Raw genomic sequence first — 17,918 nt, forward strand, 5'->3', positions numbered from 1 at the left:
TTATTTATTTCTCTTGCCTGATTGCTCTGGCCAGAACTTCCAATACTATGTTGAATAGGAGTGGTGAGAGAGGGCATCCTTGTCTTGAGCCAGTTTTCAAGGGGAATGCTTCCAGCTTTTGCCCATTCAGTATGATATTGGCTGTGGGTTTGTCATAAATAGCTCTTATTATTTTGAGATACTTTCCATCAATACCTAGTTTATTGAGAGTTTTTAGCATGAAGGGGTGTTGAATTTTATTGAAGACCTTTTCTGCATCTATTGAGATAATCATGTGGTTTTTGTCGTTGGTTCTGTTTATGTGATGGATTATGTTTATTGATTTGTGTATGTTGAACCAGCCTGGCATCCCAGGGATGAAGTCGACTTGAACATGGTGGATAAGCTTTTTGCTTCTGGATTCAGTTTGCCAGTATTTTATTGAGGATTTTCACATCAATGTTCATCAGGGATATTGGCCTGAAAATTTCTTTTTTTATTGTGTCTCTGCCAGGTTTTGCAATCAGGATGATGCTGGCCTCATAAAATGAGTTAGCAGGGAGTCCCTCTTTTTCTATTGTTTATAATAGTTTCAGAAGGAATGGTACCAGCTCCTCTTTGTACCTCTGGTAGAATCTGGCTGTGAATCCATCTGGTACTGGGCTTTTTTTGGTTGGTAGACTATTAATTACTGCCTCACTTTCAGAACTTGTTATTGGTCTATTCAGGGATTCAACTTCTTCCTGGTTTAGTCTTGGGAGGGTGTATGTGTCCAGAAATTTATCCATTTCTTCTAGATTTTCTAGTTTATTTGCATAGAGTTGTTTATAGCATTCTCTGATAGTAGTTTGTATTTCTGTGGGATCAGTGCTGATATCCTCTTTATCATTTTTTATTGCGTCTATTTGATTCTTCTCTCTCTTCTTCTTTGTTAGTCTGGCTAGCAGTCTATATATTTTGTGAATCTTTTCAAAACACCAGCTCCTGGATTCACTGATTTTTTAAAGGGTTTTTCGTGTCTCTATCTCCTTCAGTTCTGCTCTGATCTTAGTTATTTCTTGTCTTCTGCCAGCTTTTGAATTTGTTTGCTCTCGCTTCTCTAGTTCTTTCAATTGTGATGTTAGGGTGTTGATTTTAGATCTTTCCCGCTTTCTCCTGCAGGCATTTTAGTGCTATAAATTTCCCTCTGAAGACTGCTTTAGCACGTCCCAGAGATTCTGGCAAGTTGTGTCTTTGTTTTCATTGGTTTCAAATAACTTATTTATTTCTGCCTTAATTTTGTTATTTACCCAGCAGTCATTCAGGAGCAGGCTGTTCAGTTTCCATGTAGTTGTGCAGTTTTGAGTGAGTTTCTTAATCCTGAGTTCTAATTTGATTGCACTGTGGTCTGAGAGAGTGTGATGATTTCTGTTCTTTTGCATTTCCTGAGGAGTGTTTTACTTCCAATTATGTGGTTGATTTTAGAATAAGTCCTATGTGGTGCTGAGAAGAATGTACATTCTGTTGATTTGGGGTGGAGAGTTCTATAGATGTCTATTAGGTCCACTTGGTCCAGAGCTGAGTTCAAGTCCTGAATATCCTTGTTAATTTTCTGCCTCATTGATCTGTATAATATTGACAGTGGGGTGTTAAAGTCTCCCACTATGATTGTGTGGGAGTCTAAGTTTCTTTGTAGGTCTCTAAGAACTTGTTTTATGAATCAGGGTGCTTCTGTATTGGGTGCATATATATTTAGGATGGTTAGCTCTTCTTGTTGCATTGATCCCTTTGTCATTATGTAGTGCCCTTCTTTGTCTTTTTTCATCTTTGTTGGTTTAAAGTCTGTTTTATCAGAGACTAGGATTGCAACCCCTGCTTTTTGTTGCTTTCCATTTGCTTGGTAAATATTTCTCCATCCCTTTATTTTGAGCCTATGTGTGTCTTTGCATGTAAGATGGGTCTCCTGAATACAGCACACTGATGGGTCTTAACTCTTTATCCAATTTGCCACTCTGTGTCTTTTAATTGGGGCATTTAGCCCATTCATGTTTAAGGTTAATATTGTTATGTGTGAATTTGATCCTGTTATCATGACACTAGCTGGTCAATTTGCACATTAGTTGATGCAGTTTCTTCATAGCATCGATGGTCTTTACAATTTGGTATGTTTTTGCAGTGGCTAGTATTGGTTTTTCCTTTCCATTTTTAGTGCTTCCTTCAGGAGCTCTTGTAAAACAGGCCTGGTGGCTACAAAATATTTCAGCATTTGCTTGTCTGTAAAGGATTTTATTTCTCCTTCACTTATGAAGCTTAATTTGGCTGGATGTGAAATTCTGGGTTGAAAATTCTTTTAAGAATGTTGAATATTGGCCCCCACTCTCTTCTGGCTTATAGGGCTTCTGCAGAGAGATCTGCTGTTAGTCTGATGAGCTTCCCTTTGTAGGTAACCTGACCTTTCTCTCTGGCTGCCCTTAACATTTTTTCCTTCATTTCAACCTTGGTGAATCAGATGAGTATATGTCTTGGAGTTGCCCTTCTTGAAGAGTATCTTAGTGGTGTTCTCTGTATTTCCTGAATTTGAATGTTGGCTTGTCTTGCTAAGTTGGGGAAGTTCTACTGGAAAATATCCTGAAATGTGTTTTCCAACTTGGTTCCATTCTCCCCATCACTTTCATGTATACCCATCAATCGTAGGTATGATCTTTTCACACAGTCCCATATTTCTTGGAGGCTTTATTTGTTCCTTTTCATTCTTTTTTCTTTTCCTAATCTTGTCTTCATGCCTTATTGTATTTTCTTTTCCTAATCTTGTCTTCATGCTGTATTGTAAGTTGATCTCCAATCTCTGATATCTTTTCTCCTGCTTGATTGATTCGAGTACTGATATATGTGTATGCTTCATGAAGTTCTTGTGCTGTGTTTTTCAGCTTCATCGGGTCATTTATGCTTCTCTCTGAACTGGTTATTCTAGTTAGCAGTTCCTGTAATTTTTTATCAAGGTTCTTAGCATCCTTGCATTGGGTTAGAACATGCTCCTTCAGCTTGCAGGAGTTTGTTTATTACCCACCTTCTGAAGCTTACTTCTGTCAATTTGTCAATCTCATTCTCGGTCCAGTTTTGTGCCCTTGCTGGAGAGGAGTTGCAATCATTTGGAGAAGAGGCATTCTGGTTTTTGGAATTTTCAGCATTTTTGCACAGGTTTTTCCTCATCTTTGTGGATTTATCTACCTTTGATCTTTGAGCTGATGACCTTTGGATGGGGTTTTTGTGTGGGGGTCCTTTTTGTTGATGTTGATGTTTTTGCTTTCTGTTTGTTAGTTTTTCTTCTAACAGGTCCCTCTTCAGCAGGTCTGCTACAGTTTGCTAGAAGTCCACTCCAAATCCTGTTTGCCTGGGTATCACCAGTGCAGGATGCAGAACAGCAAAGATTGCTGCCTGCTCCTTCCTCTGGAAGTTTCGTCCCAGAGGAGCACCAGCCTGATGCCAGCCAGTGCTCTCCTATATGAGGTGTCTGTTGACCCCTGTTGGGAGGTCTTTCCCAGTCAGGAGGTATGGGGGTCAGGGACCAACTTGAGAAGGCAGTCTGTCCCTTAGCAGAGTGTGCTGGGAGAATCCTCCTAGTTAGGATCAGCTGCTCTCTTCAGAGCTGGCAGGCAGGTAAGTTTAAGTCTGCTGAAGCAGCACCCACAGTTGCCCCGTTCCCCAGGTGCTCTGTCCCGAGGAGATGGGAGTTTTATCTGTAAGCCCCTGACTGGGGCTCCTTTCTTTCAGAGACGCCCTGCCCAGTGAAGAGGAATCTAGAGAAGCAATCTGGCCACAGCCACCTTGCCGCGCTGTGGTAGATTACACCCAGTCCAAACCTCCTGGCCCCCTGGGCACTGTCAGAGGAAAACCGCCTACTCAAACCTCAGTAATGGGGGACACTCCTCCCCCTACAAGCTCGATCATCCCAGGTCGACTTCAGAATGCTGTGCTGGCAGCGAGAATTTCAAGCCAGTGGTTCTTAGCTTGCTGGGCTCCATGGGAGTGGGACACCCTGAGTGAGCCCACTCGGCTCCCTGGCATCAGCCTCCTTTCTAGGGGAGTGACTGCTTCTGTCTTGCTGGGGTTCCAGGTGCCACTAGGGTACGAAAAAAACTCCTGAAGCTAGCTCAGTGTCTGCCCAAACTGCCGCCCAGTTTTGGGCTTGAAACCCGGAGCCCTGGTGGTATAGGCTTGTGAGGGAATCTCCCGATCTGTGGATTGCAAAAACCATGGGAAAAGCATAGTATCCAGGCTGGGTAGCATAGTACCTCACTGCTTCCCTTGGCTGGGGGAGGGAAGTCTCCTGGCTCCTTGTATGTCCAGAGTGAGGTGACGCCCCACCCTGTTTCTGCTCACCCTCTGTGGGCTGCACCCCCTGCCTAACCAGTAGTCCCAATGTGATGAACTGGGTACCTCAGCTGGAAATGCAGAAATCACCCACCTTCTGCACTGATCTCGCTGGGAGCTGCAGACTGCAGCTGTCCTTATTCGGCCATCTTGCCAGATCTCATATTTTCATTTCAAATGTCCATTTGGTCATGAGGGAGGATGACTTCCTAATAAGGACTGTAGTTCCCTACAAGTAGGTCCTTTAGAAGCCCTTCCTGACAACCTAGAAATGCCTTTTTCTTATAAAGTACAATACGATCCCTCTTCTATGTGCTCACTTTGGAAAGATATTATACCAGAAAGCAGATGAGTAAGTTATTCTAAAATTCATGTATAATCATAGAAAATATAAGGAAATACCTTATATTTAAATATATTTAAATACATTAAAATGTTAATTGTACATATCTCTGGGAAATAAGATTACATGTGATTTTTTGTTTTCTAATTTCACTGCCACTTATAAAAAACATGCATTACCTTCATAATCAGAAAAAGGCCCCCACAATTATTGTAAACATATTGGGTTACATTCATTCATAGTAGGTTTGCAAATATCAGTAAGCAAACCCATGTTCGTTTTTACTAATTTGAGTTACAACCAAACAAAAAAGCAAATAGCTTTCAAAATTACTACTCCCTAGCATACTTTTCAGCATCAAATTGAGGGCAGGGATACTGATAATTGTTAAAATTCTATAAAAATCTCCTAAAAGATGAGAATAAGTTAGGGTAGACTAAGTTAGCCCTATTATTTCAGTCTCTCTCTCTTTTTTTTTTTGAGATGGAGTTTCACTCAATCTCAGCTCACTGCATCCTCCGCCTCCCAGGTTCAAGCAATTCTCCTGCCTCAGCTTCCTGAGTAGCTGGAATCGGAGGCGCCCGCCAACATGCCCAGCTAATTTTTGTATTTTTAGTAGAGATAGCGTTTCACCATGTTGGCCAGGCTGGTCTTGAACTCCTGAACTCAAGTGATCTGCCCACCTTGGCCTTCAAAAGTGCTGGGATTACAGGTCTGAGCCACCGTGCCCCACCTGCATTCTGTTTTGAGGTGGATAGAATGGCCGAGTCAGACTGTCACCAGTATAAAGTATAAAGCATTTTCTGGAAGTAAAGCATGACAAAACTATAAATGGTTTCATTATAATTATCTCCTTAAGGAACAGAGAACTCTTTCCAAAACAGTAAAAACCCATATGCTGGTTGGGTTTTTTCTCACTTGATAAGATTGGCATTAGATTGTGTCTTGGAGGTAATTCACTTTCGTTTGCACGGTACCTGGTTTTGTTGCTTTCAGGAGGATCAACATCAGAACATGCCTCTACATTATAAATAAATACCAGTAGAAAATAATATTTTAAGGCAGAATCCTATCTTTTAGATTGTCAAATACTCTTTCTTCTTTCCTTTCTTTCCTCCAGGAGGGTCATTTTAAATTTGGGAAGTCTAATTGCCATCTTTCTAACACACAACAACGATTCTGAGCCTCACTTTTTCTCCTTTTCTGAATGCAGCACACGTCAGTTTCTGGTAGCTTAGATCCATCAAAATGAGCAGCCTCTCCAAAAGCAAAGCCAAGCCGAGGAGTGGCTTGAAAAGAATCAGCTACATCAAACCATAAACAACCCAAAGGAATAACTTTGGTCTAGGCACCATGCTCTGGATCATAAAATGAGCCAGGAGACCAAAAGAAAGAGGGGTGAATTTTATACAAAGTGCAAGTTGACTGCAGTCTGGCACCTGGCTATTAGCAGGATAATGCCCATCCCCACACTTCCCCAGGAAGGCTGTGCTGAAGCTTCAAAAATTAGAAAGAGAAGGCTGCTGTGAGAAGGAAAAATTCTCAAGGTTTTTTTGTTTTGTTTTGTTTTGTTTTAATGTAGTCAACAATCTCAATGTGGTCCCCAAATTCTTGGCAGCTGTTTCACTTTCTCATGTACTTCATTCACCAGACCCCGGCTTTGAGACCAACACCAGTAAGAGCTGCAGGTCAATTATTAAGCCATTCACACCGATCATGAAGACACCAAAAAATGGATAAACTTGCCATTCCTCACTCCTATTTCTCAGGCTCACACTCAAAGCCTAGGTTTTTGGAAGTCCACATATTTCGGGAATATAGAGTTTGGGCAAAATTTTTTTGGTCGAGTCCACATTCACACGAAGGCGTGTGACGCGTTTCTTCCCATGTGTCCTCCTTGTCTATTATTCACATTTTAATGAGTCATTAGAAAGGTAAGTTTTGAAATGTTGTTTCTGTCATTGCTGAGTTGTTATCTCAGCCAACACAGTGTGGAGCAAAGACAAGCTATCCCCATCAAGCCTGCCTGAATGTCTGATACCCAGAAAAGTGAACACTAAAACGCTGGTGGCGGTGGTGTTTGCGGTCACCGAGTTTTGGAGCAGTTGATTATACAGCAGTAGATAACTGAAACAGTCCCCTACAGATAGCATCTGCCCGTCCTAAGAACTTACTGACCCAACACCTGATAGACAGATTTTTCCACTTAATGCACACTTCCTTTGTTTCACTAAATGCCAAACAAGGATTTTCCATTATACGCCTTTCTGGGTTTTCATTCCTCACCTTTCAAGTCTTCTAAGCTCTTCACTCAAGAGGCTCTGCAGCTCTAGCTTTTCCAGAATAAGTTCACACTGTCTCTGATACTGCTCTCCAGGGTTTTCAGGAAAGGAAGTGTGGAGGGCATTCACACCTCCTAGCAGCGCACCTCCCTGAAGGGATGAGAAAATCCCAGGAGAGTCACCAGGCCAGCCTGCAGAACAGTAAGTACACTCTAGGGACCAGCAATCCCCGGGGGCAAAGACCGCCCTTTACACCCCTATGTTAGGTATGAAAATCACCTGGGGGACTTTTTCAACTTTCTATAGTTCACTCCCCCAGTTCTTGGTGGCAATCATCGCTCTAGGAAGCTATACTGTCACTGGTGGGCTATGAACATCCTTGGGTGTGTTGAGGAAAAAAAAAGGATCGAGACCCACTACTTTACATCAATGGGCAAAAGCAACACCACCCATGCAGCAGACGTCTCCAGGACACTGTTTCCTCTTCGTTTAAATGGTTACCTTTGGATCTATTTCCAGGAATCACTAGGTCTAGAATATGATCATTTTAATAACTTTTGATATGTTAATAAAGTGTCCTTTTTTTAAAAAAACAAAAGTTTGTAATTAGGATAAAAATTAGGTACACAAAATATCCTTACCTGCATTGAGGACTCCATGACTGACACCACCGTAATAGCATCTTCCAAAGTCACAGTATCACGAAACATCAGGCGAGCATGAGCTAAGAAAACAAAGCACAGTTGTTTTTTAGGAATATCTGAGGTGAGAAATGTAATTCTCTAATCTCTCCCTCCACGCCATTTGTATTTTATGAATGAGCTATTAATAACAAAATAATTTTACTAGAACAAGCACAAAAGTCAACATTCACCTAGCTTTAAGGTTGTTTCTTCAAAGAGCCTAATCCTTCTGTGTAGCCCACACAATGCTGTATATTTATGTGAAAAAGTACTCTGGGCTCTAGCAAAGAAAGGGGCTATATAAACATAGATTTAATATTCAGCAACTTTAGTCTCCACTTTCTAGTCTTTTATAAAACTACACAAAATTAAAACTCATTTTTCATATCTGGCACTCCTCTTTATGATCTATGAGCTTTTCAAAGCTACCAAAGAAGCAATTCTAAATTCTGAGTATTTCTTGCCCTAATATTAGCTATAAATCCTTGAAAAACGAAAGTCCATTTGTTTTACAGTACTTTTTATTAAGCTTGTATTATTTTATTTTATTATTCAGTTCATGTGAATTCTTTTTTTATATTTAAACAAAAGCTAAAATGTAAAAGCCAATGTTAGAAGAAAAGAATTAAGATACATGTTAGCTACATGTATATATGTAATGGGGCCGGTCATGGCATTGTCAAGTTGATTGTTATAATGACAGGGGTGGACTGTAACTGGCAATTACTGAGCAAGAACCAGTGATGCTACATGGGAAACAATTCCAAACAAGAAACTGTCCCACTCAAAATGCTAACAGAGCTGCCACTGAGAAACAAAATATCAAAAATACGGCTTTCTAAGTGAATGGTATATTAAGTTCTAGGAGGTCCTGAGAAGCACAGAGATTCCTCTTTCATAATGACACCACATTCCAGTCAATACTCATCATCTGTCCTCAGACGAGCAGAGATCTCCTGGCTCAAAGCCTTTGTTTTTAAGTGACTATGAGCACCTTAGAGTGGGGGTTATTCTCATTCATCTTTGAATCCACGGTGCCAAGCCCCTTGCCTTACACAAAAGCAGCACTCAATACAAGCATCATTTGTTGAATGAAATAGACCTTCTGCTAATCGTATCAAGCTTTCCAGCAGGCGAATGGTGGTCCGGGCAGCGTTCCGGGAATCACTCTGCCTTTGCATCTGGTAGTACCGAAGAAGAACTTGATTGCTCACATCAGACAGTGTGGGCTGCAGATTCCTTATGAGGCAGAAATAGGTTTTCATCTTTTCCATGCTCCAGAGCTTCTCTGATTTGCTTGGGTAACCTGTATATATCAGGTCAGTAAGTTCTTAGGACAGGCAAACATATCATTTTAAGGATTTTTATAAAGTTCTGGTACTTATTTGTCAAAAGATAACCATCATGTTTTGTGGTTATTGAAATCTACACTTGTCTGCATAGCATACAATTTTAGAAAAAAAGTCTTATGATCTAAGCTTAATAAAGGTAAGCTTCCTATCTTTATTAAAAATTATTCAGCCGGGCGCGGTGGCTCAAGCCTGTAATCCCAGCACTTTGGGAGGCCGAGACGGGCAGATCACGAGGTCAGGAGATCGAGACCATCCTGGCTAATACGGTGAAACCCCGTCTCTACTAAAAATACAAAAAAAACTAGCCGGGCGCGGTGGCGGGCGCCTGTAGTCCCAGCTACTCCGGAGGCTGAGGCAGGAGAATGGCGGGAACCCGGGAGGCGGAGCTTGCAGTGAGCTGAGATCTGGCCACTGCACTCAGCCTGGGCGACAGAGCAAGACTCCGTCTCAAAAAAAAAAAAAAAAAAATTATTCAGAATAATTCTGTTCTGCTCAGTAATCAATAATATTCGAGTAAACCTTTTTTTTTTTTTTTTTTTTGAGATGAAGTCTTGCTCTGTCGCTCAGGCTGGAGTGCAGTGGTGCGATCTCTGTTCACTGCAACCTCTACCTCCTGGGATCAAGCAATTCTCCTGCCTCAGCCTCCACAGTAGCTGGGATTACAGGTGTGTACCACCATGCCCAGCTAATTTTTGTATTTTAGTAGAGACAGGGTCTCACCATGTTGGCTAGGCTGGTCTTGAACTCCTGACCTCATGTGATCCACCTGTCTCAGCCTCCCAAAGTGCTGGGATTATAGGGGTAAGCCACCATGCCCGGCCTCAGAAAATCTAATTTAAAGAGAACCCTACATTTAGACATTTGTTTCATAATTCATTCTGGTTTTCTTTACGTACAAGAGGTGAGTGGTAATTCCGTATCATAAGGTTGCCCCCTTTCATCATAAGGGACATATTTACAAACAACTTTATTCTCATTAGTGGCAGGTAGAGAAAGGCCCTTTTCCTTCAACTCAGTATTCTGAGGCCCTGTAAGTGGCTCCTTTCACTGCTTTCTGTCTAAGCTTTTCTCTATTGCCTGGTACTACACAGCCTACCTTGGGTATTTATTTAATTTTCTTGAAAGGGAGTTTCTTTTAGTTACAGCTAATCTCTCTTTGTTACTTTGAATGCTTTGTCTGTCTTCACATACCTTTATTTTCCAAGATAAAGGAGGAAATGATACGATCCCAGTCTTCATTCTTGGTATCAAGCAAAATCAGGATCAGGTCAAATCGACTTAAGAGTGGGCTGCCGAGAGCAATGTTCACAGACACGGACTCCTGGGGGTCGTACTGGCCTTTGGGGTTCGTTGCTGCCAGGATGGTGGTCCTTGTGTTCAGCTTGCACACGAGGCTGCCAAGAGAGACAGTACAATGCACTGACTGTGAGGTTCAGATAAAATGCAAGATTACAGCTGTTAATAAAATGGGGCTGCTCTTGCACCTTGAAAATCTACGAACTCCTATGAAAGAAAATGTTGAATGACAGGAGATATCACAAACATCAACTTCCAACAAAGTATACTGAAACTATTCTACCTTAAAGAGAAGTTAACTGTTCAATAAACACTTTTCATGCCCCTGCTATGAGCAGACCCCTCTGCTGAGTGCTAAGAAGTATCCAAAATTAAACCAAACTCTTCTTAAGGGCCTTGCAATTTACTAGCTATAATGTAATACAAGGCAGAATATGGTTAAGTTCTAAAAGAATAAAGTTCCTAGGGGAAATAGGGATGATGTGTATTCATCTATGTGGATAGAAAAGATGAACAGAGAAGCACTGTGAAGCAGCTTTTGAACTGAGCCTTTCAAGACATCTGGACATTTTTAGGTGGAGAAAGACATGCATTTGCAGAGGGGGTGATGGTAGAGAGTGAGGATGACTCTGGAGAATAGTGACTGGTTGAAGCAAAAACTTTCTGTGTATTCAGTCATTTTGTTTTGATTTTTCTAAACATGAAAGAAACAAAAAAGAGAGAAAGAAAGAGGGAGGGAAAGGAAATCAGAAAATATAAGGATTGATTTGGCATTGAGGTTTTGAGGAGCCATTGTGAAGGGAAGTCTGATGAGGACTGGGTTGGTGGGTGGGTTGGACAGGGTAGGACTGTGGACAGGAGGCAGGGTAGGGCTCTAGTATCATGGTCCAGTAGAGGGGCAAGGTAGTCCCAAATGGAGCATGGCAGGATAGGGATGGATGTGACATAACTTAGATATTGTTTTTAAACTAATTAATGATGGGTTAGTTCTCAAAATAATGTGACGTATTCACTGGCAATAACAAATGTAAAAATTGGAATCTGTACATTTGTATGCTCTGCACTTGATGCCCATTTTTAGTTATTGTGGGATGTCTGCCTCCCAAGTCACAGCCCTATGACATCAGCTACATGTGTTACACTTGTTAATCCCTGATCTATTTCTAGCTAGCAGTTACTTCATTCCCTGAGGCTGAAAATGTTTGAGAATCTTTATTTGTGGCAAGTGGCACAAGAAGACACTCATTAAATAAGTAAGAGAAAGATAAACAAGGCATTTTCACCAAAAACTAAACTCCCTTTTAAAAAATTAGTGACAAGGAAAATTCTGGATGGTCCACATCTTATAATTTATGTGTCAAAACGGCTTTTGTAAAGACAGTTATTTAGAACTTGGAATATAAGTTGCCATAGAACAATGTAATAAGCGGTTCCTAAGAAACCCACAAAAGCACATTTAACTCACACTGAAGTGAGACTATTTACATTTCTTATTTAAAAATGTCCACAACACTGGCAATGAAACAAAATACAATTGCATATGACATAATTTTTATAAAATTATTTTTAATGCGAGGTCAAATGAATTGGTCATTCTTCCTCTCTCTGACCAAGCAATATTTATAGGCCATTTCCTTTGTGCAAAAAGCTGTACTGAGAATCCAAAAAGGTATATATCTGATCCCTGCCTCCAATTAGTTTACAACAGAACTGCTGGGGAAAGAAGAGGTGGCGCAGAGTGCCTGCCAGATCGTAAGTGTGCAAGGAGTGCTGGTGTCAGTATCAGCATTAGTATCAGCAGGGAGAAACTTCGGTGGGGACACCTGGAAATCTATGGGGGATATAATTGGAAAGCTTTCCAATATATGAGAAGAAAAATGAACAAAGAGAGAAAGAAGGTGGCCAATTATGCCTGAGGTAACTGGGAGAATTAATTTTTCCACTAGAAAAACTTAAGCTTAAGAATCATGCTTGTGGATCGCCTGAGCTCAGGAATTTGAGATCAGCCTGGCAACATGGTGAAACTCCATCCCTACTAAAAATACAAAAAAATAGCCGGCCTGGTGGTGCACACCTGTGGTTCCAGCTGCTTGGGAGGCTGAGTCGGGAGAATCACTTGAGCCTAGGAGGTGGAGGTTGCAGTGAGCCGAGATTATGCCACTGCACTCACAAAGCAAGAGTCCACCTCAAAAAAAAAAAAAAAAAAGTCAGACGGGGGACTAACAAAAATTTGTATGCAAAGAAAAAAGGCTGTCTGAGGTGAAGTCAGTAGAAATAGGAGCAAGGAAAATACAGGAGTGGGCAGAGGAAGAGGAGATTAGGAGAGATAAGTCAGGCAGATCCCTATAGCAAAGGAGGAGGATGAAGACAGTGCCAGGAGGGACAGGGTGGTCTCTGGGCATCTGAAAACAGGGAAGACCGTATATAAACCTGATGGGTACAGACCTGTGATACAAACATTTTTTAAAAAACTAAATGGGGCTTTAGAAAACAAAGACAAATCCATACATACAGTCTAATCCTAAGTACACTGTGTGTAGTAGTGGCTTACTAAATAACTACTGAATGAATGAATTCATAGAGTGTAAGGTAACTCATCTTTCTATCCCATATGAACTCTACATTCTTCCACAATATTAATAAAAATAACTATATTTTTAATATCAAGCATGCACTGCATTAGGTTTACACAGATCATCCCTAATCATAGCAACCTGAAGCATAGGTGCTATTATCACAAACTTAGAAATAAGGAAACTAGAAGTTCAGAAATATTAACTTCCCCAAGGTTACACTGAGAGTAGCAGAGCTGAGATTCAAACCTAAATCTGCCGGGCTCCAAAATCAATGCAATTTGACTTCCAGACTGCCGATTCTGCCTGGGATTTTGGACATCAATTTATTTGCCTTACTTTATATTTTATTTTCTCTAAGAGACATGGTCTCACTCTGTTCCCCAGGCTGTAGGGCAGTGGAGCGATTACAGCTCACTACAACCTCAAACTCCTGGGCTCAAGTGATCCTCCCGTCTCTACCTCCCAAGTAGCTAGGACTACAGGTGTATATCACCATGCCCAGCTGATTTTCAGAAAATTTTTTGTGGAGATGGAATCTTGCTCTGTTGCCCAGGCTGGTCTTGAACTCCTGGCCCCAAGAATCTTCCCGCCTTGTTCTCCCAAAGTGCTGGGATTACAAGTGTGAGCCACCGTGACCAGCCTGTTTTTGTATTACTAAATTTGGTCTTCCTTGATTGTGATTTATTGTTATAATCCTCACATTGCCTGGTACATAGTAAATGCTTAATAAATGTACATAATTTAAATGGTAAACAAAAATAAATGTTTACTTAGCTTAGTATTTCAGAAATTCAGAATTATTTTACATTCACAGGCTGTGTCATAAAAGGATGCTGATACATATTTCTTTTGTATTAAACTTCAAGAAGTAAAAACATTCCAGTTGCTGAAAAAGCTATTTTTACATTTATTTAATCCACACATTTAAACGTCCTAAAAACATAGTAGTAACTGTTCTACTAATAGCTTGTGTAACCTAACATTCTAAAGTTAGGTTACACAAGTTATTTTTACCAGTAAAGATCCTCAAGAAAGTGCCTTTGTTTTTCCGAGGGTCTCCCATTACTCCCTTTCTGGGATGATCCTCATCTTTACTTATGGCTTTGATCACCACCTATATGCTGGTACTTCCAAATTTATCTCCAGCCTGTGGCACCAGGCACTATATGTTCACCAAACCTTGTTTTCCTCCTGGGAATAGAGCAAGATTGTATCTCCTATTCCCATTACAGTTAAGTAGGGCTATGATATCAAGTCTGGACAATGAAGTAAAGATAGAAGATAAAAAACATAAACCACTTTTAGGTCTGGCCCCTAAAAGCCTTCCTGTGCAATCTTTCTCTCTCTCTTTACCAGTGGAGTACAGAAGAGGATAAGGCCCTGGAGTCAGAGAGCCACATGAGAGAAGGAGCTTGGGCCTGGAATGATTGTTGGAGCACAGTGTACCACCCTCAATCCACATCAGACTGACATGAAAAAGAAAAACTTCCTTCTTTGGCAAAGCATCGCAGGCACGCAATGAGCACGGGTAAAAACTGACCAATCTTCAAAGAGAAAAGGAAAGCAATAAAGACATCTCAGAAATTTGAGGTTTTGAAGTGTTAGGGAAAAAAAATTGCTTCTAGATCCCAGACAGTAAGAGTCAAATTGAAAAAAGCTTGAACAAAGGCCCAGTAATTTTTCTCAGTTGTATAAAGTGACTTAGATTGAGCAAGAAATCTGCTTTAGATGGTCGTAAGGTAGCCACTGTTAAGTAATGAAGCCCATGCCTATGTTCTTAGCAGCACTACATACACAACAGCTGAGAGGCGGAGAAAACCCAGGCGTACATGGATGAAGGAACAGATAAGGAAAATGTGGTCTATACATACAATGGGAAATTGTTCAGTCTTAAAAAGAAAGAAAATTCGAACACATACTACAACATGAAAGAACCTTAACTACATCATGCTAAGTGAAATAACCCAGTTACGAAAGATAAATACTGTATGTTCCCACTCACGTGTGAAATATCTAGAGTAGTCAAATCTATAGAAACAGAAAGTAGAATGGTGGTTGCTAGGGGCTGGGAGGAGGAGGAAATGGGAGTTTATTTAATGGGTATAGAGTTTCAGTTTGCAAGATGGAAAGAGTCCTGGTAATTGCTTGTACAACGTGACATACTTTTTTTATTATTATAGTTTAAGTTCTGGGATATATGTGTAGAACGTGCCGGTTTGTTACATAGGTATACATGTGCCACAGTGGTGTGCTGAACCTATCAACCCATCATCTACATTAGGTATCTCTCCTAATGCTATCCCTCCCCTAGCCCCCACCCACCGACAGGCCCCAGTGTGTGACGTTCCCCTCCCTGTGTCCATGTGTTCTCACTGTTCAACTCCCACTTATAAGTGAGAACATGCAGTGTTTGGTTTTCTGTTCCTGTGTTAGTTTGCTAAGAATGACGGTTTCCAGCTTCATCCATGTCCCATTCATCCTTTTTATGGCTGCATAGTATTCCACGGTGTATATGTGCCACATTTTGTTTATCCAGTCTATCATTGATGGGCATTTGGGTTACTTCCAAGTCTTTGCTATTGTGAACACTTAGATGTGTGCATGTGTCTTTATAGTAGAATGATTTATAATCCTTTGGGTATATACCCAGTAATGGGATTGCTGGGTCAAATGGTATTTCTGGTTGTAGATCCTTGAGGAAAACATTGTCTTCCACAATGGTTGAACTAATTTACATTCCCACCAACAGTCTAAAACAGTTCCTATTTCTCCACATCCTCTCCAGTATCTGTTTCCTGAGTTTTTAATGATTGCCGTTCTAACTGGTGTGACATAGTACCTCATTATGGTTTTGATTTGCATTTATCTAATGACCAGTGATGATGAGCTTTTTTTCACATTTGCTGGCCATATAAATGTCTTCATTTGAGAAGTGTCTGTTCATATCCTTCACCCACTTTTTGATGTGCTTGTTTTTTTCTTATAAATTTAAGTTCTTTGTAGATTCTGGATATTAGAATTTGCAAAAATTTTGTCACATGCTGGAGGTTGCCTGTTCGCTCTGATAGTTTCTTTTGCTGTGCAGAAGCTCTTTAGTTTAATTCGATCCCATTTGTCAATTTTGGCTTTTGTTGCCATTGCTTTTGGTGTTTTAGTCATGAAGTCTTTGCCCATCCCTATGTCCTGAATGTTATCACCTAGGTTTTCTTCTAGGGTTTTTATGGTTTTAGGTCTTATGTTTAAGTCTTTAATCCATCTTAATTTTTGTATAAGGTATAGGAAGAGGTCCAGTATCAGTTTTCTGCATATGGCTAGTCAGTTTTCCCAACACTACAAAAGCAGTCATTTATTACAAAAGGAGTAATTTCCCCATGGCTTGTTTTTGTCAGGTTTGTCAAAGATCAGATGGTTGTAGATGTGTGGGATTATTTCTGAGGCCTCTGCTCTGTTCCATTGGTCTACATATCTTTTTTGGTACTAGTACCATGCTGTTTTGGTTACTGTAGCCTTGTAGTATAATTTGAAGTCAGGTAGCATGATGCCTCCAGCTTTGTTCTTTTTGCTTAGGATTGTCTTGTCTATATGGGCTCTTTTTTGGTTCCATATGAAATTTAAAGTAGTTTTTTCTAATTCTGTGACTTGAAAGTCAATGGTAGCTTGATGGGGATAGAACTGAATCTATAAATTACTTTGGACAGTATGGAAATTTTCACAATATTGATTCTTTCCCATCCATGAGCATGGAATGTTTTTCCATTTGTTTCTGTCCTTTCTTATTTCCTTGAGCAGTGGCTTGTAGTTCTTGAAGAAATGCTTCACATACCTTGTAAGTTGTATTCCTAGGTATTTTATTCTCTTTGTAGCAATAGTGAATGGGAGTTTACTCATGATTTGGCTCTCTGTTTGTCTATTATTGGTGTACAGGAATGCTTGTGATTGGTGCACACTAATTTTGTATCCTGAAACTTTGCTAAAGTTGCTTATCAGCTTAAGGAGATTTCGGGGGAGATGATGGGGTTTCTAAATATACAATCATGTCATCTGCAAACAGAAACAATTTGACTTTCTCTCTTCCATTTGTACCCTTTATTTCTTTCCCTAGCCTGATTGCTCTGGCCAGAACTTCCAATACTATGTTGAATCGGAGTGGTGAGAGAGGGCATCCTTGTTTATGCTGGTTTTCAAGGGGAATGCTTCCAGCTTTCGCCCACTCAGTATGATATTGGCTGTGGGTTTGTCATAAATAGCTCTTATTATTTTGAGATATGTTCCATCAATACCTAGTTTATTGAGAGTTTTTAGCATGAAGGGGTGTTGAATTTTATCAAAGGCCTTTTCCACATCTATTGGGATAATCACATGGCTTTTGTCATTGGTTCTGTTTAAGTGATAGATTACATTTACTGATTTGTGTATGTTGAAACAGCCTCGCATCCCAGGTATGAAGTCGACTTGATCATGGTGGATAGGCTTTTGAAGTGTTTCCGTATTCGGTCTGCCAGTATTTTATTGAGGATTTTCTCATCAATGTTCGTCAGAGATATTGCTCTGAAATTTTCTTTTCTTGTCGTGTCTCTGCCAGGTTTTGATATCAGGATGATGCTGGCCTCATAAAATGAGTTGGGGGGAGTCCCTCTTTTTCTACTGTAATAGCTTCAGAAAGAATGGTATCAGCTCCTCTTTGTACCTCTGGTAGAATTTGGCTGTGAATCTATCTGGTACTGGATTTTTTTTGGTTGGTAGGCTATTAATTACTGCCTCAATTTCAAAACTTGTTATTGGCCTACTCAGGCATTCAACTTCTTCCTGGTATAGTCTTGGGAGAGTGTATGAGTCTAGGAATTTATCCATTTCTTCTAGATTTTCTAGTTTATTTGCATAGAAGTATTTACAATATTCTCTGATGGTAGTTTGTATTTCTGTGGGATCAGTGGTGATATCCCCTTTATCATTTTTTATTGTGTCTATTTGATTCTTCTCCATTTTATTCTTCATTAGTCTGGCTAGCAGTCTATTTTGTTATCTTTTCAAAAATGAGCTCCTCGATTCATTGATTT

General features: G+C 40.3%; 1 protein-coding gene across 4 annotated transcripts in view; it reads right to left on the reverse strand.

Annotated features, from left to right (window-relative positions):
* The window catches only part of MCM9 (minichromosome maintenance 9 homologous recombination repair factor), a 124,422-nt gene that overhangs the window by 6,263 nt on the left and 100,241 nt on the right, over positions 1–17,918 (reverse strand). For 3 of the 4 annotated variants that reach the window (XM_033234412.1, XM_033234414.1, XM_033234413.1), the window contains exons 9-12: positions 10,181–10,383; positions 8,740–8,943; positions 7,596–7,678; positions 6,959–7,104 (exon numbers count right to left, since the gene is read on the reverse strand). In XM_033234412.1, coding sequence (XP_033090303.1) covers positions 6,959–7,104; positions 7,596–7,678; positions 8,740–8,943; positions 10,181–10,383 — 636 coding nt within the window. The remainder of the gene's footprint in view (positions 1–6,958; positions 7,105–7,595; positions 7,679–8,739; positions 8,944–10,180; positions 10,384–17,918) is intronic. The other variant, XM_033234415.1, reaches the window with a different exon arrangement.

This window comes from Trachypithecus francoisi, unplaced genomic scaffold (genome assembly GCF_009764315.1).
Source record: "Trachypithecus francoisi isolate TF-2019V2 unplaced genomic scaffold, Tfra_2.0 Lachesis_group15, whole genome shotgun sequence".
Lineage (NCBI taxonomy): Eukaryota > Metazoa > Chordata > Mammalia > Primates > Cercopithecidae > Trachypithecus > Trachypithecus francoisi.